This window comes from Dasypus novemcinctus, chromosome 3 (assembly GCF_030445035.2).
Source record: "Dasypus novemcinctus isolate mDasNov1 chromosome 3, mDasNov1.1.hap2, whole genome shotgun sequence".
NCBI lineage: Eukaryota > Metazoa > Chordata > Mammalia > Cingulata > Dasypodidae > Dasypus > Dasypus novemcinctus.
The window spans coordinates 158,366,368-158,394,335 of record NC_080675.1 but is presented as its reverse complement, the minus strand read 5'-3'; the positions used below and the strand labels follow the sequence as shown (position 1 = coordinate 158,394,335).

The 27,968-nt window shown below is 48.0% G+C and overlaps 1 protein-coding gene across 2 annotated transcripts; it reads left to right on the top strand.

Moving 5' to 3' along the window:
* The first annotated feature begins 386 nt into the window (after window positions 1-386).
* On the top strand, window positions 387-27,968 carry SYNM (synemin). Of its 2 annotated transcripts, XM_058294638.1 has the most exons (5): window positions 387-1,288; window positions 8,564-8,688; window positions 18,717-18,787; window positions 21,645-24,088; window positions 25,019-27,968. In XM_058294638.1, the coding sequence occupies exons 1-5, from the start codon at window positions 488-490 to the stop codon at window positions 25,364-25,366; spliced, it is 3,789 nt and encodes a 1,262-aa protein (XP_058150621.1). In that variant the 5' UTR covers window positions 387-487; the 3' UTR covers window positions 25,367-27,968. The 2 variants fall into 2 exon arrangements, with proteins under 2 accessions (XP_058150621.1, XP_058150620.1); XM_058294637.1 differs by having other exon boundaries at window positions 21,645-27,968.

Below are 27,968 nucleotides of genomic sequence, written 5' to 3'. Positions count from 1 at the left end.
CCGCGGATCTCCAGCGAAGTCCCTGTAACTGAGCGGGATTACAGGACTCAGCATCTCTCACCTAGCGGGGGCTTCGGTTTTCATCCACATACGCCAGGGCACACACTTGGGTGCCGCAGGTACGTGTGACATGGCAGCGACAGGAAACCCTCCCCGGCAGCTGTTCCTAGGACCCTGCCCGGCGAGCGAGCCACCCCCGGGCAATGATCACCGGGCCGCGCCCCGACGCGGGACTGGGTGGCCGCCGGTGCCAGGGTCAGTCCGGCAGGGGGCGCTGTCCGCCAGCAGTGGCCGCGCCGGGGCGCAGCTCTGATTGGCTGGAGGCCGTGGCCCGCGCCCGCCCCGTCCGCTAAGTGCCGCCGCTCGCCCGCTCCGGCTCCAGTCTGCGGGACTCCGGGGCGGCGGCGGGGCCCGAGCGGCGCGGCGGAGGGGACAAGACCAGGGCAGGAGGGAACCGGCCGGCCGCCAGAGCCCCGCACCCAGCAAGATGCTGTCCTGGCGGTTGCAGACGGGCGCCGAGAAGGCCGAGCTGCAGGAACTCAATGCCCGGCTCTATGACTACGTGTGCCGGGTGCGGGAGCTGGAGCGCGAAAACCTGCTCCTGGAGGAGGAACTGCGCGGCCGGCGCGGCCAGGAGAGCCAGTGGGCCGCGGGGCAGGCCCGCTACGCCGAGGAGGCGCGCAGCCTGCGGCAGCAGCTGGACGAGCTGAGCTGGGCCACGGCGCTGGCCGAGGGCGAGCGCGACGCGCTGCGGAGCGAGCTGCGGGAGCTGCAGCGGCTGGGTGCGGAGGCGCGCGCCGCCCGCGGCCGCCTCGACGCCGAGCTGGGCGCGCAGCGGCGCGAGCTGCAGGAGGCGCTGGGCGCGCGCGCCGCCCTCGAAGAGCTGCTGGGCCGGCTACAGGCCGAGCGCCTGGGCCTCGACGCGGCCCACGAGCGCGAGGTGCGGGAGCTGCGCGCGCGAGCCGCCACCCTGACCGTGCACTACCGCGCCCGCGCCGCCGCGCCCCCGCCGCGTCTGCGGGAGGTGCACGACAGCTACGCGCTGCTGGTGGCCGAGTCGTGGCGGGAGACGGTGCAGCTGTACGAGGACGAGGTGCGCGAGCTGGAGGAGGCGCTGCGGCGCGGCCAGGAGAGCCGGCGCGAGGCCGAGGAGGAGACGCGGCTGTGCGCGCTGGAGGCGGAGGCGCTGCTGCGCGAGGCGCAGGAGCTGGCGGAGCTGCGCGCGCGACTGGAGGACGAGCTGCTGCGGATGCGCGAGGAGTACGAGCTGCAGGTCGAGGAGCGGCAGGTCCGTGTGCGGGGACTGCCTGGCCAGACCCCAGCGCGGAGTGGGGCGTGGCGGGGGGGGGGGGGGGGGAGCGCAGAAGCGCGCGGTCTCGGGGGCCGCAGCCCTTCAGCCTGGGGACTGCCTTTCCGACGGGTGGGGCTGGCCCAGAGGGTGCTGAAAGGTGCTTGGGAAACCGACCCATGAGGGGGCCACGCCTTGCCCAGCCTTGGATAGAGTGCGGTTCTTTGGTCCATCCACTCAGCTGGGCGAGTGCCCTGTGGCGGGTTCCCGGTGGGTAGCCCTCCCTCTCAGATGATTAGGTTGTCAACTTGTTTAGAGCTTGACATGACTAGGTGCTGCCTGACCAACGATCCCTTCAGCCCTAGGTTTAGTTTCATAGGCCTAATTCACATAAAAGCCAACCAAGCCTCTCAGATATACAAAAGTGACAGGCCATGGTTTTGGGAAGGCTCCAAGGCAATAGCCAGCCCTTACCCAAGCCATTCAGAATAGCAGCCCCGTTGGCTAAAAGCCTCCCTCCGCCTCCCCGGGAAAAGTTAGTTTTCCGTCTCTTTTGATTTTGCCTGAAAGACTTTCCAGCTGGAAGTAGCTGGTCTTGGCTCTCTGGGCGGCTACCTTGCTTGTTCTTGGGAGGGGCAGCAGCCTTAATGCAGAAGAGAGCTTCATCAAAGGCATTTTTCTCACAGTACAGTCTGATGTCGGATCTCTGGGTAGTGTAAAAGTTGTGGAAAATCAGGTCTCTGCAGCAGGATGTTTTTGCAAGTGCACAGTCATATAAGCAGTTACTATTTCAGAGAAACAGAGCCCCAACGCTCTGACACGGATGGATGACACAGGCTGATTTACTGTCTGTACGCTCAGTCCCGTCCTAGCATTTGGCCCTGGGTCCTGCCCAGTCTTGGCCAGAATGGGAAATATTCCCAAACCATACTCTCAGTAGTTCTCCTGGCCAACAATTTGAAATAACGTCCACACAGTTTCAGAAATATTTTGAGTTTAAATATTTTGCAGCTATGGGACTGATTTTGTGCTTTCTATAAATCAGAAGTGAAGGGAACATGTTGGTTGTGGCAGTGATGACTGGTTATGTGACAGGTGTCTACAAATAATCAGCAAATAGCTCTTGATTATCCCTGGGTTCCCAGCAGGTAATATTTAGTATCCAAAGAGCTGCAAAATCATGAAAAGCGATATGGTGCTCAGTTGGAATTTAATCTTTTGGATTGTGGATTTTGTTTAACCTCCATCTCAGAATTTTCGAAAGCTTTCTCCCCAAGAAATGCAGTTGTCATGGAGCTTTTGACCAGTGAGTGTTGTGAATCACCAAAAAAAAGGAATACCTCCCAAATGTATACTGTCCACTGCACCCCTACCACTGTCTCGAGAACTGGAGCTGTGCAAACAGGCTTGCAACATGCTTTTGGGGAGGTAGTCTGTGGTCTAAGTCCTCACTGTTCATTTAAAGTTGTGGCTCACTTAGCTAGCTCGTTTTGGGCCTTTATGCTTTAGTCCTCTGGGTCTCAGTGTTCTTATTTATCAGTAAAACTCTTTTCCCCTCTAATGAAACCCTAAGGGGAACCCCAAATATGGAACAGGTAAAAGCTGAGTTCCTCTGAGTGGAGGAGAGATTGAAGACTTGAGGGGTGTGGTTAGTTGTCACCCTCAGGCGCCTTAACTCGGGGACCCTGGGATCCACAGTGGCAAGTGGCTTCCCCAGGGTTGCCCTGGGACCAGGGCCCCCTCAGCTTTCCGCCCAGTGATACCTCTCACTTATTGGAATTTGTTTCTTCCCTTTGCAAGAAAAGAGCAAGGAAAGTGTTGATAATAACTTGGATAATAATGTGTGGAGGTTTCATCACACCAGATGTTACCAGTCACTACAGTGTCCATACCCTGAATCTTTTCCCAGTTCATTTAAAGCAACTGTATTTCAGATTACATATCAAGAGATTCAACCCTGAGCATTAGTACAAAACAGAAAAAAGACTTCTAAAAATGAGAGGAATTATGTTAAAGACAAGTATTGATGATTGAACACTCATGATTTTCAACAATGCTATAGCAACTCACTTCGGGAAGACTGAAAATATCCTAAAAACTGATATAACTGATATGCTGTAATCAGTGCTTTCCTCCATGTTCACCTTTATTGAGTGCTGCTTGCATGCCAGGCCCCAAAGGGGCAAGCCCTTTAAACATGTTCCCTCTTGGTCCTCACTCCAGACCTATGGGGCGATGTTGATGTTAACCCCATTTACAGATGATGAACCGAGGCATAGAAGTCATGCAATTAGTAAGTGGCCAAACCAGGGTTTACCTTGGGTTCCAGTGCCGCAGCATCACTACTCTCCTCTCTGTTCCAGCAAAGAGAAACCCTTAACAAAACTCTCTTTGCATTCATAGGAACTTGGGCTTGTTCTGTCTCAAGTCTAGCTCAGACGTGCCTTCATGAACCTGAAATGCCTTCAGACCCTTGCAGCTGTTGTCAGAACAGTTTTATTGTTGTGTCTCCTGCACTTTTCTTGCTGAGTTCTGAGCAGGGTAATAGTAGCCCCCCTGCCTCCTCCATCCTGGAGGTGGGAGCTGGATCCAGGGGACGGAGGGCCCACAAGTATTGCCCTGCCACCTCCTGACTTCTCTGCGCTCTGCAGCTCTGCCCCCTTGGACTTGACCTCAGGAAAAGTGGCCTTTCCAGAGGGCCTCTGGGCTCTCTCTCCATGGGTGAGATTTGCCGGCCTGCCCTATGCCCCAGATTTGCCAGAGAAAAATTTACTGAATTGACACCCAAGTTCCCAGAGGTTTATACCTGGCTCAGATCACTTGATGCCTTAGGAACACACCCTTTCTTTCAGACTGCAGGAAGGGGCTTTGAGAGGAAAAAAAATTCTAGACGTTTGTGATTTATGCCAGCCTTGTGCTATAAACATTAAGACTTTTGAGGCTATTTGTGAGACTCTCCAGTCCCTCAAACACAACAAATGGGAACTTTTTTGATCAGAAGGAGAATGAGAATGAGATGTGGGGCTTGGGCTGGATTCAGACTCTGCCACTAACTCTCTGGGAGGTTTAGGTTCCTTAACCCTTCTGTTGTCTCAGTCTCCCCATTTGTAAAGGCCAGATAAAGTAAGCAGCTTGCAAGGCATGTATATTTGGATGCTTATTTATCCAACTAACAACTATTGAGCACTTGATATATGCTAAGCTCTCTTCTTTTTTTCCAGGAGGTACCAGGGATTGAACCCAGGACCTCGTACACAGGGAGCAGGTGCTCAACCACTGAGCGACCTCTGCTCCCCGAGCTCTCTTCTTAAGTGCCAGGGATATGGCAGTGAAAACAACAGCAAGCAAAACAGAAAAATCCTGCCCTGCAAAGTCTCTTGGGACCCCTCAGGGAGCAGTCAGGAGGCCAGGGTGGTGGGAGCAGATGAGCGAAGGGGAGAGAGGCTGCTACCAGACTCATGCTTTTACTAGGAGGCTGTGGAAAGCCTCGGGAAGGTTCTGAGCAGAGGGGCGTGAGTCTGACCTGATGGTTTCTTAACAGAATGTCTCTGGTGCTGTGCTGAAAACAGACTGGGTGTTAGCATGGAGATCTTTTTAGGAGATGATTGCACTCATCAAGGCAGGAGGTGCCGAAGGCTTGGACACAGGCAGCAGTGAAGGGGTGGAGGCTTGGACCTGGGGGCGGCCTGTGAGGGGGCTGACAAGTTGAAGTCATCATGATTTGCTGATGACTTGGGTGTGGCCATGAGAAAAAGGGAAAAATCGGGTGGACTCCAGGGTTTGTGGCTTCAGCCAGTGGAAGAAGGGAGTAACCTTCACCGAAGGGGGTGGGCGCAGGGGGCAGGTTTGGGAGGCAGATCAGGGTTCAGTTTGAGATGCCTCTTAGATACCCATGTGGAGCTGTAATGGATTATAAGATGCCATTTGGGCAGGGCTGCTGTCTGCCCCAGAGATAGCATTCTATTAATGCTTGTTTTATTTTGTTGTTGTTTTTTTTAGCGGGGGGGGGGGGGGGGGGTGGATACTGGGGCCAGGATTGAATCCGAGGACCTCATAAGTGGGAAGCCAGTGCTCAGCCACTGAGTTATATTGGCTCCTCTGAGTTGGTGTTTTCATTCGTATGTTTGTTTGTTATTGTTTTTAGGAGGCACTGGGAACTGAACCCCGGACCTATCGTGTGGGAAGTAGGCCCTCAACTGCTTGAGCCACACGGCTCCCAATGCTTGTTATTTTTTGTGTTCTAATTGAGCTCATTCTAGTATTTAAATTCTCTTTGAGCTCTAAGATCCTAAGTGACTGTGACATTTGCAAGCTCTTCCTATCTTGGGTTCACATTCCTGGCCCAATAAGGGTAGCTCACATTTGGCTAAGAGAAAGTGATCCTGACGGCAGTGTGCTTTCATGAGTATAGCCCTAGATTTCATCATTAGTTGTGAGGCTACCCCAGAATTTCCTAAATAGCAACTGAAAAAGGTGACCTTTCTCCCAAGCTTATATAACATTAGGTGATGCTGGTTCTGCTTGGGTTAAAATTAGCCATCCATTACTGGTGGCTCCCGTGCTCCTGGGCTGGCTAACATCTTGAAAGCTTCTGGCAGAGCAGAGCCCAAACCTGAAGCTTCATTGAAAGCAATTCCAGTGGAGTTGGTTATGATTCTGTGGAGACTTTGAGGAGCCAATAAGTCTCAGTCCTACTTTCGAAAGTCAATGAATTTTCCTTTGACCATTTAGGAAGATTTGACTCATATGGATATATAGCTGGAACTACGCTTATTTAAACTCAAACTCAGTTTGATTTTCTTTTCCAGATTTTGTGGGCTGCAGAACCATTCTGTGCCCTCTTGGAGAAGAATCTCTACTTCCTTGATATGGAATAATTTGTGGTTGGAGAATTGTTCTTTTTTTTTCCTAAGCAGTTTAAAAACACTTGAACTTCTTTGAAAATAATAAATTACTATAATTTTTTTTTTAAGATTTATTTATCTCTCTCCCCTCCCCACCCCCCCCACCCTGGTTGTCTGTTCTCTGTGTATATTTGCCATGTGTTCTTCTTTTTGTCTGCTTCTGCTGTTGTCAGTGGCATGGGAATCTGTGTTTCTTTTTGTCGCATCATCATGTTGTATCAGCTCTCCGTGTGTGCGGCGCCATTCCTGGGCAGGCTGAAATTTCTTTCGTGCTGGGTGGCTCTCCTTACAGGGCGCACTCCTTGTGCGTGGGGCTCCCCTACACGGAGGACACCCCTGCGTGGTGCGGCACTCCTTGCACGCATCAGCACTGCGCATGGGCCAGCTCCACATGGGTCAAGGAGGCACGGGGTTTGGTAGACGGAGGCCCTATCCACTGGGCCAAGTCTGCTTCCCTCTATAAATTTTTGAGTATTAAGATTTAGGCCAAATTTTCTTTAGTAGAAAGGAATAATATACATATATGTAATGCACATTTTATATTGTAACCTTATACCTGAATTTATACTCTGTCCAAAATGGAACAGGGTAAGGGTGAGGAGCCCTGAGTTATTAACCCTGAGACTTAATGTTGTAGCTAATTTTAGGCAATTCTGTCATGTAAATCAACACTTGGTACATGGACTGCTTTTCTCCTTCTAATGCTAGCTTTGGTGTATGTTAACAAATATTCACCATGGGGCCTTAGCCAACAGTTTATCACTCTACTCTTTTGCTTTAAAAGCTAAGTGGTTTTGGTTTTGGTTTTGTTTGTTTGTTTTAGGAGATACCAGGAATTGAGTCTAGGAGCTCCTACATGGGAAGCAGGCTCTCAACCACTGAGCCACATCCACTCCCTAATGAGATTGGGTTTTTCAGTTTGTTTGTTTGCTTCTTTTTAGGAGGTACGGGGATTGAACCCAATACCTCGTACGTGAGCAGGCACTCAACCAGTTGAGCTAGATCAACTCCCCTTTTTTTGTTTTTAGTACCCCTTATATATACAGAGAACCTAACAACAATTATTGGCTTGCAAATAGACCTGGTAAGAGCAGCAGAACTATTTATGGGCTGATCATGCTATTTTTTTTTTTTTTTTAAAGTAAACTCCAGCAGTACCTGGCATACTGTGAGATTTTAGTTAAGCTCTTTCCTTGGTTTCACAAACATTATGTGTTTATTGTGGACCTTCACATCTTGCCAGGTGCCTTTGGTGGCAGGATTGCAGGACGAAGATATATTCCCTCTTCTGATGGTTTTAGAATTTTTTGAATTGTAAAATGATATATATATTTAAAAATACAGCCCAGTTCAGTTCATTGTCTTCAGGAATAATGAATGCTTTTTTCCATTAAACCTCAGAAGTTAAAGTATGTGGACATATTTCAACATTTAAATATTTGCTCATTTGATTATTCCTTGGAGAACTGGTTAATGATCAGGAAGAAAACGCACAACTATAAAATGCTGCAAATGAAGCCAGGGTGTTTATTAATTAAAGGAGACTGTCCATTTAAAATGGTAAATTTTGAGCAGGGTGATATTAACTTGATCATTTCATTTACAGTTCAATTTATCAAATATGGACCGTGTAAATCCATTTTTCTAGAGCTGGGAATCACTTGATCCCTGCCCTCCTCTGGTCTCTCCCCAACCAGGGAGATGGGGGCAGTGTTGATCAGCTAGTGTGAGTGAAATTGTGATGAGTGTGAGTGCAATGTCAACAAGCACTGAGGGAAGTCCAACCAAAAAGGGAGATTTACATCCAGGTCTGAGTTTTGACATTTATACCCAGAATACGTTATGATCTCATGGGTGTAACTTTTCTCCCCAGATGATTTAAAGTAGTTTTTCTAGATGAAACCAAGAAAAGAACTCTGTATCAGCTTGCCTGCTTATGATTGGGGAATTCATGGTTTGGGGGAATTCCATTTCAAATCTGAGTGACTTATGTTTTAAATATTGTCAGCCCCCTGCTTTGTAGTCTTGGCTTGTTTTCAGTAGCATCTTAGTCAACCAGTTTGATGCATTGAGCTTCATAAGCAGACTGATGTCTGAACTGCCAAGATGATTTCGATAAACAACTAAGCATTCATCATTATGAGAGAGTATGAATAGAGAAGCCAGTATCCTATCAAACTCTTCTATGTGCAGTAAAAAAAAAATCTCCCATATAGAAGAGATACAGTATTTGAAAGCATCCTTGCAAATAATGTGTCTTTAGTAAGCCTGGGGGTTTTCATCTCTTTTTATGTCCTGAACTGCTGGTACCTCTAGTTCAACTCAGCAAAGCCCCAGTTCTCTGATCTGAAGGCCCCTGTTTTCTCTTTAGAGAGTGATCAACTGCCTGGAGGATGAGAAGGCAGGCCTCACCTTGACCATAGCTGACCGGCTGCGAGATTATCAAGACCTCGTGCAGGTGAAGACTGGCCTCAGTCTGGAGGTGGCAACCTACCGGTAAGAATGCTATGCCGAGTCTTCCTGAATGAACTCAAAGTGTGAAATCAGTGTGGCCTCTAAGTCCCTATGGCTTTGTGCCCAGCAGCTGGCAGCCATTGGCACGCCCAGGCAAGGGCTCCAGGGCCAAAGGAGTAGGAAGAGCAGGGACTCATTGAGATAACTGAGCGGGTGTCTCCCAGGTGATGGGAATAGTGTCTTAGTTTGCCAGGGCTGCTATGACAAATACCACGCAATGGGTTGGCTTAACAACAGGAATTTATGAGCTCATGGTTTCAGAGGCTAGAAGTCAAAAATCAAGGCATCAACTAGGAACTGTCTTCCCTCCAGCGTCTGTAGTGTTCTGGCTCTGGCTTGCTGCAATCCTTGGGGTCCCTTGCTTGCATCTCCGTCTCCTGTCACAGGGCCGTCTCTCTCCTTATTTCTGCTCTTTTGGTGTCTGTTGACCACTGGCTTTCTTTGATTGACTGTGCCCAGTTTCTTTTTATAAAACACTCCAATTGTACAGATTTAAGACCTACCCTGATTCAGTTGATCTGCCCCTTAGTGAAAAATAATGTCTTCAAAAGGTCCTGTTTACATGGGTTCACACCCGCAGGGGTGCAGGTAAGGATAAAATCTTATATTGGTGTGGTATATTTGTTAAAACTGAACAAATATTGAAGCATTGCTGCTAACCATGGTCTATAGTATACATTATGTTTTACATTTTTGCATTGCCCAATTTTATAGGTTTTGACAAGATGTATAATGACTTGTATCCATCATTGTAATATCATGCAGAACAATTCCAATGCCCCCAAAATGCCCCACATTCCACCTGTTCTTCCCTAAGAACATGCCTTTTGAGGGGGTACATAATTCAGTCTACCCAGCTAGTTTTGGCTGTGTCCCAGGCATTGCTTAAGTGTTTGGCTCATGCCAACTCATTGAAAAGCTTAGAAATCAGGTATCCTGTTTACAGATGTGCAGACTTCGCTCACAGAAATCACAGAGCTAGAAAATGAGGAAGTCATGACTTGAACCCAGGAAGTCTGACTTCACCTGCTTGTTTGCTGTTGTTGCTTCAAACCCCAAGATTCTGAGTCTGCCTCTACCCTACCACTGGTTTGGCTTTGAAGAATGGCATCTCTGTTGACAGATTATCCTGGTGCTCTCAGGCCACCAGCTTTATTTACTAAGCTGTTGACATGAATTCAGGGTAACCAACCCAGATCAAAACGTCAGAAGTGCTGGGCAGGGCAGAAAACGCAGTCTGGTGCTACCTCTTGGTGTGACCCCTTCCTGCCCACAGGTAGTAAATGGAGGGGGGAGTGGTGGTCTTTGGTGGATGTGCTGCCCCTTGTTTCCTGGCAGCTTTCATGCTCAGAACCATTAGGGGCTCTGATCTCTAAGACCTACAGTGGATGAAATTTTAGGGACCCCCACATGTTCCCCACTTATAAGAATAACAGTAGCACGCATTAGGGAGCCCTCCCTGAACCCTAAGTACTTTGCAGCTATTCACTGCTTGCATATCCCTCTGTGGCGCATACCATTCCCCATCTTACAGTTGAGGAGTTGAGGCTGGAGCCCAGGCTGGTGAGGGGCCGAGCCAGGCATGCCTGGCTGCAGATGCGTGCCTTACCCACCAGGCCCCACTAAGTGGACAAAGGGTCTTCTTGTCTCCCAGATCGTCGTGAGCGTCAGTCGATCATGGCATGGAGGAGCTTTGGAAACTCTGCCTTGGAAAGCCAGTGGAAGGCACATCGTCAAGGTCCCTTCCACCAGTGCCATTAACAACAGAGGGGCACCATTAGAGCTGGAGAGGATGAGAAGGGGCCAGCGTCCACTCCTCTGGTTAGAGGCAGAGGAGGGGCAAAACTCAGCGCCTGGTGCAGCCTCCCTGTGGGCTCTCTCCCTCCATTCTTTTGCTCTAAGAATATCGAAGTGTCCTTTGTTGCTTTGGTGTCCATGAAAAGACAGAGTGTCTGGCTGGGGGATGCTCGTCACCACGGCACAGCCTGGGGCTGGTTTCGCTGTGTCTGTTGTCAGGAAGCCTGACGGCAGGCATCTGTCAGCTTTCTTACCATCAGGGAAGAGAGAGCAGGGTCCCAGGGAGGCTGCTAATGGCTGAGGCCTGCCCAGGGGTCCAGCACCCTCTGCAGAGCCCCCCACTGAAGTGAGAGGAGGTCCTGGGGCCCAGCCCGTGGGGCGTTACGGGGTTAATCAGGAGTTTCACAGTTGCAAGTGACAGAAACCCTTGTCAGACTGGCCGAAGTCAGAAAAGGAATTTATTAGCTCTCACAACGGAAAAAATCTATAGTTTCAGGCACAGTTGGCCCTGCCCACCCTATGCCAGGATGGCCCCCAACTATGCAGCCCTAGTACCAGGAGGGGCCCTTCCCCAAGCAGTCCCACGAAGCCCCTGGCCTCAGCCCCCAGCTCCTGCCCTGAGCCTGCCCCTGGAGCACTTTATAGAGTTTGGGTGGGGTCCACCTCTTGGGAGTCACGTGGACCAAGATTGGGGCAGGAGGTGCCCAAGTCAGGCCCTGTTTTGAAGCAGATGCTGGGCAGGCCTGGAAAACAGACGTCTCCACTCGTGTTATGTTACACCTGATGTAGGATGAATTTTTCTCCCCAACGGAAGCAGTTGGGTTTTTCTGTTTCCTTTTTATAATAGTTTTCTGGGTGGAATTGTGAGACTGGTACATTGTGCTTTGTTCCTTTGGAATCTTGAGCCCTTGCCTTTCCCACTTCGTCCTGCCCCCTGTTCTCTGGCATCTTGTCTGAGAGCCCAGGGCCTGCTTTTATGGTAGGGCATTTGCAACCCTGCCAGCTTGGCTTTTCTCCAGGGCATCAATCGAGAGCCATTTCTGTCCGCCCTCAGCAGCTTGACTGTCTTCAGGGACAGAGTTTATTGCTTCTCTCTGATGCTGGCATTTTCCTAACCCAATTATGGATCAACTTGGCCATCTCCAAGGAATTTAGGAGCAAGTAGTACTTTTAGGGAAGCCAGTGATTGATTTCACTCTGTCTTTCCCCTGTCCAAATTTGAACAGGAAAAATCAGGAGCCTGTTGGCCTCCCAGCCGGCTTAGATTCTTGCAGGCCATCCTGCTCAGGGTTTAACCTGGGAGACCTCCACAGACAGAAAAGACCCGGGCAACTGGCTATAACTCAAATCTTTGTTCAAGCCAAAAGCCTAGGGCTATTTTTTAAAATCACGGATGAGTGTCCTGAAGATGAACCCTGGTTACCACCTCCTGGAACTCTTTTTTAGAAACCCTGCTGAGAAAGGTGCTGCTGCTCAGACTCTGAGAACAGGTATAAATATTCACTGGGTGGAGGGCACTTATGTGGTTTTGACCCTTCCTTTCACAAGTGCGCATTTGGTCTTTGCCAACCTTGACCCGTGCGTGGCCTTTGGGAAAGTCGACCTTCCTCCCGCTCTGCCTTTAGAGAGGGCAGCAGGGCTTGGCCGCGTTCCCCTGGGGCCACAGCCATGGGCCAGTGTGGTGAGACCCCCTCGGAGCCCTGCCACAGGCGCTGGGAGTGGCTGGCCTGCAGCTCGAAGGGCTTCTTTTTCAACAGAACATCATCCTGCAGAACGTCTGGCTTAGCATCTTACGCCTAAGAGAAGGGGCGGTGGCTTGCTAGGGCTGAGAACAAATTCCAGGGTAGCTGGAATGCCCACCCAGCTCTGGAGTGTTGGGGCACCTCCGAACCCAGCTACTCAGCCCTTCCTTTTCACCTTCATTATGCAGGAGAAATACCCCAAAATACCAGTAATAAAATTTAAACACAACAAAAGAACCTAAGACGTGAGGCTTTCATCAAACCCTGGCGTGCCAGTTTATGGCCAGGAAGGAGATTCCTGGTGCGTAGACAGGCTGGTGCCCTCTTGTGTCTGTGTGACCTGCATGGCTGTGCAGCCTTAAACCTGTGCTGTGGGTGGAGATGCTGATCGGCCTGGTGACATCTTCACAAGGTCTGTTCTTGGAGTGTGAGGCTTTGGTACACTAGCAGCCTGGTGGTCAGAAACAGGGTCAGGCAGGCTGCTCAAGTGGTCTGCACCTGGGAGTCACCTGGTGAACTTGAAAAAGCATTGGCCCCTGGGGCCACCCCTAGAGCTTCTGATTTAATTGGGGTGGGGTGGGACCAGGACTTGTGTGTTTAGCAGCAACCCACATGACTGTTGGGTGCTGCCAGCATTGACAACCACTGCTGGGGCCTGCGTGCTCTCCAGACTGCAGACCAGATTGGCTGCACTGGCTCCAGTAGCCACCACGTGTTTGTTGAAAATGCAGAATCTCAGGCCACCCCAGACCTATCGAAGCAAATTCTGCATTTAAACAAGATCCCTGGTAATGTATGTGCCCCTTACTATACACCTAGAGGAGGCAGCAAAAGAGGGATCGCTGTAGGAGGGAGGAGCAGAGGAAATGTTTAGAGATTTGCGTTAGGCCCTCTTGGAGGTCTTGTCTGTGCCCGATGGGTATGGCTGTCCCCATGGGGCCATGCTGGACCCCCCAGGGTCCATGCCATGGGGGGTGAATGGGAGAACAGGCCTTAGCAGGCAGAGTGCCGGAGGGACCCAGGTGCTGAGGTGGAAGAGGGTGTGTGTCTGTGGGTGGGTTCGGGGGCTCTCGGGTTTCCAGGAGTTCTGGGACTTGAGCAATGAGGGCCTGGCATCGTGGCCCATGGATGGGGTCTTGGAACCCGCCTGGTACAGGTAGTGAGGAAGGGGCCTGAGGGCCGTGGGCGAGGGGCGTGATGATCGCCCTGTGGTTCTGCAGCCTGGACCACCAGCAAAGCGCCCGCCCCATAAAGGAGGCGCCTCTTAAGTATCAGTCACTTATCTGAAGCCGATGGACACTAAGGCAACATCCAGAACCCACATTGTCCCAAACACTGCCGACGTGAAGTCGGAAGAACCTGTCCCAGCCTGAGAAGATGGGAGGATTTGGTCCAAAAGTTAGAGATTGACAACTTTTAGAAGCAAAGTTAGACAATACAGTCCCGTGTGTCTCTCCCCACTCCCCCCCAAAATGAAAAGAACCCAGTCATCAGCAATAAAAGGTTCCCCAATATTTATATTGGGGAAAAAATGATACTAAAAATTGAAATAAAAAAATGCATAAATACCCAGGAATACACTAAATGCAGAAAACTGTAACGCTTGACTGAGGACCATAAAACCCTTCACAGTAAATGAAAAGGCCCATCTCAGGTCTTGGGTTGGGAAGACAGTGTAACCTTCATCAAAATTCAAAAATAGAAGCTTTTTTTTTTTTTAAAGAGGGTAGTGGATTGGGCTATTCTAAATTTCACCTGAAGAAGTGGGAAAGCAGGACCAAGATGATTTTTCAAAAGAAAAGTACTTGAAGCAGGCAGAGGTGGTGGTGTCTTGCCTAGCCAAACATGAAAATGTAATGCGAAGATTAACTGCCTGGAATCTTCAAGGAAAATGTTTTTTAAAAGGTTAGGTGAAAAACATCATCCAAGCACTTTGTATGGATGTGCAGGGGAGGATGCCAGAAGCATTTGGTTTTATTTTTCTGATTGCGGTGGGCAGAAACGGCACTTTTTTAACTGGGAAAAAAAGTCTAGATCTAGATTGCTAATGAAGTGACACAGATTACTTATAATATCTTACAGTTTCATCATTTTCAGGCTCTTTCTCCTTGTTCAATCATATTTTAGACCACCTGTATCTTTTCACTTGTCTGTTCCAAGGGACACCTTTCTCAGGAATTTCTAAAGGTCTTAGAGAAATTCATTTTCTTGTATTAAACCAAAGCATCATCCCATTTTTTTGAGAATTTATAAAAATGTACTAACACAGAGATATACCTTGTTGTTAGGTGAAATATATGAAGTTACTAAAATCTTGTAGGTTTTTAAAATACATAATTTAAAGTATTAACTAATACATTCAGTTGCAGATTTCCCCCTCATTGCATCAACAAATTAACCTCCAGTTAACCATAACATTAGGTTAATCCAGGGAATCTTAAACTTTTTTGTTCCACAGACCCCTTTGCCAGTCAGGTAAAAACCATGGACTCCTTACAAAGTCCACACTATACTGTGTATTATTTAATAAATATATCATACCCATACCAACATATCCCCACAAGAATAATTTTTAAAAAAATTTAAATTAAAGCTCACGAAACCCTTGTTAAGAACCCCTGAATTAACCAGAATCACTTCCTGTCTTGACCACTTCAGTTAATTGGGTTAGCTGAAATCAGTGTTCTTCTGAGGGCACTAGGTGATGATCGTGATAAGGGCTAACATTTATTGAACATTATTCTGTGACAGCCATTCTCCAAAGAATGTGACACTTATTTACTTATTGAATTACCACCATCACTTTATGACAGCTCTCCATTTTAGGGGAAACTGAGTCACAGAGGGTTTTTAAGTGGCTTGCCCAAGGTCACAGAAATGGGAAGTACAATCGAGTCCAGGCGACCCGACTTCAGAGCTGGCTTCTCTGTGAACCAGTCCCTGGACTTCCTCTCTCTGTTTTATCAGTAATTCTCTGTTTATCACTCGAGTTGTTCCAGCATCTGGTGTTGACGAATAGGCTCTTGGGAAGCGATGTAATTCTGACTGCAGAGTGAATGACCGGAAATGGTCCAGCACCATTGCCTCATCATGAACTTTCATGTAATATCCGTGGTCGTTCTGGTTGAGGACAGAACCTTTCCGATTCTGCTGCTGTCTCTCCGCTCTGTCCTGTATTTGCTTCCGGTGTCTTCCCAGTGGCTGACTGAGCGTGTGCTTGTTTCTGGGGCATGGAGGAGGAAGCACTGCCTCCTTGGCAGGCGCTGCAATGCCAGCCCTGGCCCTGCCTCACTGGTGACCCAGCTGCCCCTTAGCCCTGCCTGGGGCTTGGCTCTCCTCGTGCATCTGAGGAGGCTGGCGGAAGTTCTGAGGCTCCCGGGGCCGGCGGCCTCCTCTGCCTTTCTGGAGCGCTCCACCTGCCTTTAGCCAGGGAAGCACCAGGTGAACCACACGTGGACTTCAGGGCCATGGCAGGCTTCCCCACGGGAAGCCATCTTATCCTCACTTCTTGTAGGTGTGCAATGCAGTAGTGTCATGCCAAATAATAGTGGCTGTGCCCTGAAATTCCACTGCTGTCTTCTACACCTGAGGGAGCACCCCCTGGGGGCTCAGGTAGATGGCAGGTGAGCGACTGGCCAGAGGCCCTGTTGCAGTCATTTCTGCCCAGTGAATTTATGGTCAACGCCTTCGTGACGCAAGGGACCTCTCTCCTGCACGTGTTTGCTTATTTTCCTGCTCAAGAGGCTGCCTGCCCTGGAGTTGTAGGAAATGCTCACCAATAACTGGTGATTCAGGGAGCTGGCATTTTTCACAGCCCCGTTGGCACCTGCACAGATTTCCTTCACCAATTTCAAAATAACTAGGCTCGATTGGCAGCTTGGAGAATGTTCTACCTATTTCTTAAAGCTGTTCAAGGCCAGTCCTTAAAACTGCTCCTTTAAAGAGCTTTTTTGGAGAAATCATACATTTCCGGCATCTCATTAGAGAGATTCCGTTTATATGTGCCCTTGCTAGGTGAGTCTTTTGTGCTGTTGATGGAGAGCAGGATAATGGGTCAGTTACTGAGATGGCTGTGAACTTGACACAGGAGTTAAACCTGGGATGGGGGCAGGGGTATGCGGACCTGCCTAGCTGGGGTGGGGGGTAATGAGTTCTTTCCCAATGGGATCTTCATCCTCCCATGGAAGAGCTCTGTATGGGCATCATGAATGGAACCACCTAGAGTGTGAAATGACTTTAATTTAACATGTTCTGTGGGGTCTGTCTGCAGGATTTGTACTTCCAGAAGCCGTATGCAATGCCAGCGTTCCTGATCGCTTAGGGAGGTTTGGCAGCTCGGGAGCCAGACTGCCTGGGCTCTCACCTCGTGGCCTCTGTCCCTTCCAAGCCGTGCGGCCTTGGTCGGGAGACCCTTGTCTCTGTGCTTCTTCCCTCTAAAGTGAGGGTGAGGCTCACAGGCCCAGCGTCAACAGGCTAAGACACCAGACAGGCTAAGACACCAGACACAGGCTAAGACACCAGACACAGGCTAAGACACCAGAACCCAGTGTCAACCAGGGTTCCCCAGGGCCCTCCCTATGGGAGGCTTTTGTGTTGGGTCTCATCTGTCCCTGCCCCGGACCCTGGGCCTTTTGGAGGGCTGAGGCCCTGTCTTAATGTACCTGGATTTGCCCTGAAAGAGGAACAAAGCCATGCTCCTCTGTGGGGTAGGGGAGGACATATTCTCCCCATCACAGACATACTTTCTTTACCCTGACCTCCTCCCCAGAATCTTCTACTGATTTTCCCTTGGACCCAAGCTCCTGCAGGCCTGCCATCCTCAGGTCACAGCCGGATCTGCAGCAGGTACTTTCTGTCCTGCCTTCTCAGCCCTGGAGTGAGAACCCCTCTGGGACTCTGGGGCTTCCTGCTGAGCAGGCAGAGAAGACGGGAAATAGAACCTGGCCACCGTCCTGTTTAGGCCGTCATCTCTCCTGCTGGTCCCGGGGCGTGGACTCTTGCAATCTTTTACCCTGAACATCCCCCTGATAGTGCAGATCTTGGTGTTTTCTCAGAGATGGAATCTATTTGTATTTCTGGAACCTTGGTCATGAAGGTGTGGGCTTCGCGGGATGGTGTCCCATTTCATGACTCTGACAGTGAGTGGAAGGGACTCTGGCCAGGCAGTGGGATCCAGGCACCTGTCCTCCTGGACTCTGCGTAGAGCCAGCATCGACACATATGTGCTTCCATGACACCAGTGTAGACTGCCCCTAGCCGTCTGCTTTGCTTGTGTCCTCCGAAAGGCACCTCCTTTGCTTTTCTCAAACTGCCAGCAGGGTCCTCGCATTTGGGGGACTCATATTTCACTAGGTGGAAATAAAGCTTGTCACCAGTTTGCCTGAATCGCCGACATCCCTCCTCATGTCCCTCCTCTGTTTCTGTGCCCAGCTCTCAGGAGCGAAACCAGCATTTCCAAGTGGGCTCGGGTTTCCGGTGCCCTTTGCCATATTCAGTGTACTTCTTGGAACCGTGGCTTAGTGATGTCATACATTGCTCTAGCAACTGAACAACTGTTGTTTGCTATTTGTTGTTTGTAGCCTAGCCACTCCCCCCAGGCCACAGACTAACTTATAATCCCAGGACTAAACCACCACCCACGTTAGGTGTGTTGGACCCAAAGCCTGATGTGTCCACTACCTCTCATCAAGGCCGTAGTCTTACGTTGTAGACTTGGAGAACACCAAAATGAAGACTGTAGAATTTTTAGAGTTAGAAGTGGCCAAAGAAATCACCTAGCTGAGGGGCTTCCATCCTTTTTATTATAGGAGATGGCAGGAAGCAGCTCTGGATGAAATGAGGTTGCTGAAGTAGGGGAGAGGTGAGGGAGGGGGTGGCTCAAAGCGGTTCCTTTTCCTCTTCTACATGCCCACCTTGCTTCTCCCCTCTCCAAAATGCCCCCAAGGAGCCCAGTTTGCAACCACAGACACAGTTCAGCTGCTTGTCCTGGTCCTAGTCCATCTGGGTAAATGCACTGAGCACTCAAAACCCTGCAGGCTACCTCCTCCCCACTGGGGTTTGGGATTGTTTTGGGGCCCTCTAGACCCAGGTGAGCTCATTCCATATTTCCCCAGAGAAACAAGGCCACGTCTTTGTTCTTGGGGGCCCTCCATCTCTCAGGCACCAGGTTTAGGAGGGCTTGGTTGTCCAGCTCTCCTGAAGCCCTAGCCCACTCAAGTTCACGCAGCTGATACTGAGCATCTGTGGGTGCTAGGGACGTTGCAGTGAGCAGAACAGAGAGCTGCCCAGGGTCGGCTCACACCCCTGTGGTCCAGCCCCCTGCCCACAGCCACATCATCGGATTTGAGTCCTAAAAACCCAGACATGTGACAGTGCGGTCAGGAACCAAATGCTACGTGATACATTTTATTAGAGGTGCTTCTCATTCTTTTATTTTCTTATGAATGATTATTTTTAAATTACTTTTTGCAGAGCCTTACTGGAAGGAGAAAGTAATCCAGAGATATTGGTCTGGACTGAGTATATCGAAGACATGCCACAAGGTAAATATTAAAAAGGTCATTTATTTAACTTTTAAGATGCTTTCCATTGAAACTATTCATTCTGTGGATAAATAGTAAGGCCCTATTTATCTGGAGGAATAGGGATTTGATCAGGTTTTTCAGATAACTGTAGTTTACCCCTCTTTTAAGTACCAAACAGATACTGGTTTAATGCAACATAATATAAATAATAATAGACGTGAGACCGTGTGGGGAGGTGTTTGATATTCATTCATCTAGCTAATATTTTTAGGGGCTGCTTCCTAAACATGGTGAAGGAGGAGAAGGGAGTATAAACAGTGGGGAGAAGGTAGATATGGGCTTGTTCATCACACCCTTTGAAGGGAACATCTTTTTACAGATCAAAAGTTGGGTTTTTGAGATGAGGGGGGTATTACTTTATACAGCAGGCAAGCACCCTGCAACTTACTTCCCAACCATGTGGCAGAGGTGGGAAGGACCACACTTTGCAATCCCTTAGGTTGGTATGGACAGCTCAGGGGGAGGTATGCAGCAGGTGTCACCCACCGGGGCTGAGGGCACCCTTCATTCAGGCTGAAAGCCCATGCTTCCACTACCTGCAGCACTGGTATGGAAGAGTGTTCATTAGAATCCTTTTTTTTTTCTTAAAATACCTAAAAGCCCTACAGAATCCTAAAGTGCATTTTGGTTACCCATGGACAGATTAAATTATGTACAGTGTGTTCAGTACGTACCTCAACCCAGCCTTATTTTAGTCTTTGCAAGTATTTTAACATATTCAAAATCATGGCAGATTGGGAATGCATCTATGTGATACCTTTATCCACAGGATATTTTAACAACCAAGCTGGATTGATGGTAGATTTAAAAAAATTTTTTGCATCTTTATTTTTCAAAAGCAGCATTCTTCCCCAGTAGACATTTCATGGATAGACTCAGAATCATACTGTTGGTTCCAGTTACTTAGAGAATTTCCTTTCTAATTTTACAAGTGACTTTGAGAACAGCAATGATGTCCATAAGTGGCTATTAATCTGATACCTGCCTGGCATCGGCCAGCATCTGATGAAATGGCTTCTGTAAACTAAGAATTGTCTATTCACTAAATGTCAAGGTTTACTAAGTCACCTACAATGTCTGACATGTGGATACATAAATGGAAAGTCATCCATCCTATAACCTAAAGAGAGTGTAGAGAGAGGGGAAAAAGGGTATAGGACCAAGCTCTGATGAAGACAAGTGTTTTAAATGGACTTGCTGATATTTTGCTAGTCCTGTGATTTTGGAGGCAAGGAAGAACAAGAGCTCAGGTAGAGGGTTAATGGGTATCTGTGTTTCATTTTAAACTCATTTTCCAAGCTTCTTGAAGGGTAAAGAGACTTCATGTCCTTAAACTAAATTTACTTGTGCAATTATGGATTATGCCAAAAGGAAATAAACTTTTAGAAAAAACAGTATTGGTTGGGAATTCTTCCATTAGGGTTTAAGCTTCCCAGTGATTTTGAGTCCTGTACTATTTGGTTGCATTAACTGATTGTGGAATAAATGAATGGACGAGTTCCTAGATAGGGAATTTAGAAGTGCTTCTTAATCTAATGCACTTATGTTTCTTTGGTGATATTGCATAAAATAATGTTGGCCGAGTTCCCACAACATGATGGGGCTAAAGCTAGTCTGTGATCTTCCGCATCTCTTGTTAATTAAAAGCCAGGTAGTTCCCGCACTGATTCCTGGGGATCCATCTTCTGGCTGGATCTGTTTGTTCTCCTGTGTCCTGGGATCTGTCAAAAGAGGCATCTGGCCTTGGCCAACATGGGAGAGTCCAAGGCAGGGTGAAGGCTCCGTTCCCGCTTAGTTGGACTGGGTGTGGAGAGGCAGCAGGGGGTGTTCTCAGGACCACCAGGGGGTGCCCTTGGGATGGGCCGTGCCCCACCCACCACCCGTAGGGCAAGTGGTCATGGGAGAGTTTGGACACGCCAAGATGTAGCACTCTCTTTGGACAGTACTGAGCAGGAAGCCCTGTAGACTCCTTCCCAACTCCAGGACAAAAGGAGAACAAGTTGTAGCATTGGTAAATGTTCTGCTTCCTGCACAGATGCCTTTTCAACCTAGAAGGCTGTCTAGTGTAAAAATAGAAGTCAGATAGCTTGGAAAAAAAAGTTAAATTCCTCAAGAATAGTTGGCTCAACATGAAAATCTGAAAAATAAGGGCATAGTAAATGGTAGAGGGTTAGTGCTGTTTAGTGTTTAATGAGGATTTTATGTACTTTGTCATTTCAAAGCTCTTCTCTACTGAAATAAGTAGAAGAAACTTCTCAAAAAAGGGGAAACTTACGATTCCAAAAGAGAAGATTGTGGAATTTCAGCCGTTAAACTATGCACCATGCTTTATAATCAAATGTTTAATATTTTTTATTAAGATAGATGAATACTTTAAAACCAATAACTGGAGAAAGCTCTCATGCTGAATTATTTGCAGTACTGTATTTTATTGTGATGAGATTTTAAAAATTACTAAAACTAATTTGGGGATTGAAAGTATTTATAAAGACCTTTTTGTGGTAATACTTAATTCCAGGGGTTCTTAACCAGGGGTCCAAGATTTCAGGAGGTTGTGAAAAAAAATCAACTTGTTATCTTTATTTTCTATGACCTCTAACTGAAATCTAGCATTTCCTTCACTTATGAATGCATGCAATAAATAAATTACAGCAGTATTCATTTCACCTGACTAGCAAAGGGGTCCATGGAACAAAAATGGTTAAGAACCCCTGCTTAATATGATGGGGTGGGGTTTGACCCATGGTGATGCCTTTAAGATGAAAAGAGGTAATGATGACTGTCGTTTTAATGAACCTTTTGTTCAATTTTACAGATTTCAGAGCCTATCAATATGCCAACTCAATATTACAGAGCGAAAATGAAAGAAATCTTTTTCCAAGGCAGAAAGCTCCTTCAGCAAGTTTAAATCGCAGCTCTACGCTGTATTCTAACCTGTCAACCCACCTTGGATCTCAGACAGCCACGTCTATTGGGAGTGCTGCCAGTCGAGGCCTCCTGGCCTCAGAATATTCTTCCTCAGCCACCAGCAGGCAGGAAAGCTCATACGAAAAGACTGTCAGCAACCAAACAGGTTTCAGAACTTTCTCTCCAAGCCGTGGTCTTTTAAGAAATACAGAAGCGCCAGCAGAAACATTCCCCAGTAGACCAAGAACAGAAGGTAAACTTGATGCCACCACATATTTAGCCAAAGATTCCACCGTTACCCGAGAGCCATCTCGAGAATGCCGAGACAACGTGGCAGTGGGTGTATCGAAAAGTGCTCGGTCCAATGAGAGAACCATCATTTTGGAAAATAAAACAGAATCTAAAGCCACATGGGAGCAACGAAGGAATATATCAGGAACGGTCAAACCAAAGCAAGAAGAGAAAATGTTTGATTCTAAAGAGAAGGCTTCAGAGGAAAGAAACTTAAGATGGGAAGAAATGACAAAGTTGGATAAAGAAACAAGAGAGCGAGAAAGTCAGCAAATGAAGGAAAAGGCTAAAGGGAAGGAACCATTGAGGGAGAAAACCACGAAAGACAGACAGATACCGATTAGTCTAGAAGTATCCCGGGACAGCACACCAGAGGTGGCCCCAAAAAGCGCCCAGACACCCGTAAAGAAGGATGCTGCTGATGCTGCAGACACAGGGACGGGAACAAGAGAGACAAGGTTCAGGCTAGACACCAGCGATGCCGCCAGCTCTCTGAAGGGTGATTCCACAACCGAGACCATAGCTGAGAACATTGTTTCTAGCATCCTGAAGCAGTTTACACAGTCTCCTGAGGGAGAAGGATCTGAGGCGCCTTTTCCAGACACAAAAGTCACTTATGTGGACAGGAAGGAGCTTCCTGGTGACAGAAAAACAAAGACTGAAATCATCGTGGAGTCTAAACTGACCGAAGACATTGATGTCTCGAATGAAGCTGGCCTGGATTATCTTTTAAGCAAGAATGTGAAGGAAGTGGATCTGAAAGGGAAGTCAGCTGAGCGGATGCTAGGGGATATAATCAATCTTGGTCTGCAAGGAAGGGAGGGTAGAGCAAAGGTCGTCAATGTGGAGATCATCGAAGAGCCCATGAGCTATGTAGGCAGTGAGGTGACAGGTGAGTTGTCCACCCCATTTGAAGTGGAGGAGGTCGATGACATGCCTCCGAGTTCCAAGGGGCTTGTTGAGGAAGAGAATGGTGACCGGGAAACAGGCAGAGTGTTTTCAGTTAGTCAAAGTAAAAGCACCAAGCAGCCTCATCAGCACATAACTCATGTTGAAGAAGTGACAGAGGCAGGTGACTCGGAGGGAGAGCAGAGCTATTTTGTGTCGACCCCGGATGAGTCCTCTGTGGGGCATGACAGAGACGAGGGCTCAGTGTACGGGCAGATCCACATTGAAGAAGAATCCACCATCAAGTACTCCTGGCAAGATGAAATAGTGCAAGGGACTTGGAAGAGCAGAAGGCGGGACGGCGCATTGGGAGAGAAGGTCGTGAAGCCGTTGGATAGTCCAGCTCCCTCTGTGGAAGGCGACGTGGATGCTTCTCGCTGGAAGGAACAAGTCAGAAGTGGTGAATTTCATGCTGAACCCACAGTCACTGAGAAGGAGATTAAAATACCACATGAACTTCACACATCCATTAAGGAGGCCTTCTCCAAGGAGCCCAGACGCCAGATGGTGGAGGTGATCGGGCAGCTGGAAGAAAGCCTTCCCGAGCGGGTGAAGGAGGAGCTGTCCACCCTAACCAGGGAGGACCAGGGCGAGCCTGGGAGCATCTCAGTAGACGTAAAGAAAGTCCAGACCCCTGACGGTGGTTCTGTGACTTTAGTTGCTGAAGTCAACCTCTCACAAACTGTAGACGCCGATCAGTTAGACCTGGAAGAGCTAAGCAGAGATGAAGCTGGGGAAATAGAGAAAGTCGTGGAGTCAGTGGTACGAGAGAGCTTGGCCAAGCGGCACGGCCAAGCGCCTGAGAGCCCAGACAGGGAAGATGGAGGGGACACCCCTGCTGGCAGCTTTCGCTTTAAGCGCTGGGCCACCAGGGAGCTGTACAGCCCCTCTGATGAGAGGGATGAGGCTGGCAGGGCCTCTTGCAACAAGGAGCACATGGCTTCCCAGGGCCCAGTGTCGGCCACCGTGGAAATCAGCAGCCCAAGGGGCTTTGCCCAGTCGCAAGTGCTAGAGGACATAAGCCAGTCTGTAAGACATATTAAAATGGGCCCCACTGAGATTTGGAGGCCTGAGCAAGTCTCTCCCAAAGGACCCACTTCAGAAGTGTTAGAGGTAAGTGGAGAGGGCCAGCTCGATCAGACAGAGCGCTCAGTAGGAACCAGCTGGTCTGTGAGGCATTTGACGCTGGGTCCTAATCAAAGCCAAACATCCCAAGAAGTCATCTTCCGAGGGCCAGTCCCTGCCTTTGAGGAGGAGGGGGCCGCTGAAGAGCCTGGCCAGGCAGAGTTTCCCACAGATAGTGACAAATCGGGGCAGCACATCACACTAGGCTCCAAACAGTTTCATGATGAAAAGGAATCTGTTTTTCAGGGCCCCATCTCCAGGGCAGGGAAGGTTGGTGAGAATTTTCAAACTGAAGAATCAGTGGGGACCCATACTTCTGTAAGGCATCTCAAGTTAGACCCTAAAGAAGGTCTCAGGGAGCAAATCCAATTCACAGTCCCCCTTTCAGACCAAATGGAGTTGGGTATCAGAGGAGATTCTGTACACACTGAAGAGTCCCCAGGTACTGCCACATCCATCAGGCACATCAAAATTGGTCCTCGGGAGCACCATTTCACTGAGCAGATAGTTTTCCAGGGACCAGTTCCCCAACCTGAGGAGTCGAGCGACTCAGAAAGCATTGTCCACAGAGAGGGTTCAACAGACATGACCCGAGCCACGCGTAGTTACACTTTGGGGAAAGAAACTCTTATGACTGAGAAAAGCACCTTCCAAAGAGTCGTTTCTGCCTCTCAGGAGGATAGCACAGGAGATGCATCAGGGGCAGAAGTGACAGCGGACATTAGCAGGTCCTTTAGACACATTAGACTAGGCCCTACAGAAACGGAAACCTCTGAACACATTGTCTTCCGTGGACCCATTTCCACAACATCGGCACGTGCTGGTTCAGGGGATTCCCCCGAGCTAGGCGAGGTAGGCAGCAGCACATCGTTCAGGCACATTTCACTGGGCCCCAAAGAAACCTCGTTTACCTTTCAGATGGATGTGAGTAACGGAGGGGAGATTCCCGGCTCCGCCAGGTGGACACGAGAGGCTGCGGTCCTCTTCCCTGGAGGGAACGAAGCAGAACCTCACGGTGTGTCTGACAGTGGTACCGGGAGAGATGCTGGCAGTAGGCATGCCCAGGCAGCAGGTGTGAGTTTCCAGGCCTCGGCTGGCGCTGGGCACGAGGCCCACGGGGAGAAGGGCCAGGAACGGGCCATGTTTGATAAGACGGTGCAGCTACAGAGAATGGTAGATCAAAGGTCAGTGGTTTCTGATGAAAAGAAAGTCGCCCTCCTCTATCTTGATCATGAGGAGGAGGACAGTGATGGACACTGGTTTTGAAAAGCAGAAATATTTTGTTTTAAATTATTCACTAACATGCCAACATGCAGAGGCCTTATTTTAACAGGGGGGCACTTCACTCTTTATTAAAAGCTCCCCCTTTTTATTACTTTCTTCAAAGGGAGCTCCAGGCAGTGTCAATTTACCTTATGGTTAATATGTAAAGGTTTCAGATGAATTTATGCCATAAAAGGCATTGGAATTTTATTTTTGAGATTGGAACGTTCACAAAATACGTTTTATCTCTTTAGTCTTAAAAGGTTCCTTTTTCTGGAGTTTTCTCTCCACTTCTGAAGACAATTTCTACCAGTTTTGCACTCAGTTGTAGAAAATGCCTCGCATCTGTTTTTGAAACTATAATTATCTATAGGTAAGATTATCTACAGTAACCAGAGTAAAGTAATATATTAAAGAGCAAACTTTATTTGCATGTGCGTATATGAAATAGTAAGCTAATCTTTTAAGGGTAAAATAAATAGATTTTTCTCTTTCCAAAGTCTTTCCACAAAGAATTTATTTCAGCAGACTGCTTACATTTTAAAAAATCCGCTAAATGGTTTCGTCTTTAGGAAAAAGTTATTTGCCATAGAATTAAACTCATTTTAGCATTTGAATGAATTGCTTTCTATGTGCAGAACTTCAAAGAACATAGTATTTTATTTATGGAGAAGCCAGCTGCAGTCTATTGCGGTATTTTAAATCAACATATTATGTTTGCATAGGTTCTTGGAACATTGTACTAGATTGACGTGTAGGTGAGAAGATTACTGTGAATTGCTTATGAGAGTGGTTCTTTTTTGGGCGCACTCAGTAGTTAAGTAGTGTGTAGCCTCAAAAGTGGTTTTTTTTTTGTTTTTGTTTTTTTTTAAGCTCATTACCTAAGTTTTGGAACAGCCGGTGCCTATCAGAGTACACTTAGTTTCTCTGCACTGTCACCCTCAGCACCTAAGCATTTAAATTCACTGGTGGGAGGTAGAACCTGCAGACAAGAATTTTGATGCCCAAACTGTAGCTAGACTTGCAAGATGGGGATGCACAGTAAAATCTGAAACACAAGAAGCCCTTCTCCACCGACCATAAATGGGATGGTGTTCTCCCTGAGCTTAAAGACCAAAAGGGTAAATAAAAATGACAGCAGTCCAACCTCATGAAAGTTTATGTACTTTCAGCACAAATAATTACAGTTGGGGTGTTTGGTCCAGGGAAAGGAATACCAAGTTAAATGGAATAATTTGTCTTGAGGTAGGAAGTGGGCACTTCTCCTACTGCCCAGCCCAGAGGCACCAAGAAGGACCCCAGGGGTGGGCCAAGGCCCACTTTTCAGAGGCCACAGGTATACCAGTAGGTCCGCAGGTATAGACCCCCGAGCTTAGGATGGTAGAAAGAATGCTCGGCTGGATAAGTGTTATGTTACCCAAGTGTGCTGTTTTCTAAGCTTCCATCTTTTAAAGGTGTAGAGTCACAGGAGAATAGCATCTCCTGCCACACGACATTATTTTTGCCCACACTTTAGTTCCTTTCACATAATGCTGTCTGACCTGTACCTCCTAGTTAGTGGCAGGTAACTAATTAGAGGTCACTGAGTAATGATGATCCAAGGGGTCACGCCAGCCTTAGATCAGTGATCACGGGGGTGGCGGTGTCTGAAGATCCTGGCCCCCCACAGTAGATGGAACCCCCCACAGCCTCTCACAGCACACTTTGCAGGTCATGGCAGTGTCTACAGTAGGTGGTCTATGGAGAGAGCCTTTCTGTAGTCAATAAGTGGAGGAGAAATGCAGTTCAGCTTTGAAGATGACTGTGGGACAGAAAGAAAGTTGATTTGGTTTGTAAAAGTTTAAAACCTTGCTTATATTACCTGCCAAGATGAACTAGCGATGGGCATGAACTGGTCCAGAGGCCACTGTTCCACAGTCAGAGACTTCTCATTTGTAATATAGCCAAAGACTATCTCATTTTACTTCAGTGGAAATTCATATTTGTATAAGTAATTTACTTAAGGGCATTTGGTCAAGGTGCCCAGTCTGTTTGCATGGCAACACAGACTGACACTGAGAAGTCTACTACGTGGGTTAAAGTGGGCTGAGTTTGATACACGGATCCCAGCTGGCAATCTGGTAAAGGGATGCTAATGCGAACAGGTTATTACTGGGTTATCATGGCCCATTTCTGTTTACTTTGGGAAATACAATGAATATCTTAGAGCGTAATTTTTATCTTCAAGTCAGAATGCATATCCTTAAGAAGTATCCATTACTGTATGGAATCCTGGTTATGTTTCTGGATCACCCGGGAACAGTGTGGGCCTCAGCAGGTCATCCCATAGCTCCCATATTTTTTAAACTAGTCACTTGGAAGACAACAGAAATCAGCTCTGTAGTTGGAGGGGTGGGGACTCAGCCAGTCTTTTCCTATCTGTTGTTTTTAGGCAAAACAGTATCAATGGAATGTTTTTCAGTTTCCCACTGGTTGCTTTGGTATTGTTTGTTGAAACTGTATATTCAGATTGGAATCATCTAAAAAGCTGATTTTGCTAACCTCCTGTTCATCCCAAAGACAAATGTCACAAGAACGTGTAAAAATAAAAACCTAAGAAAAACGA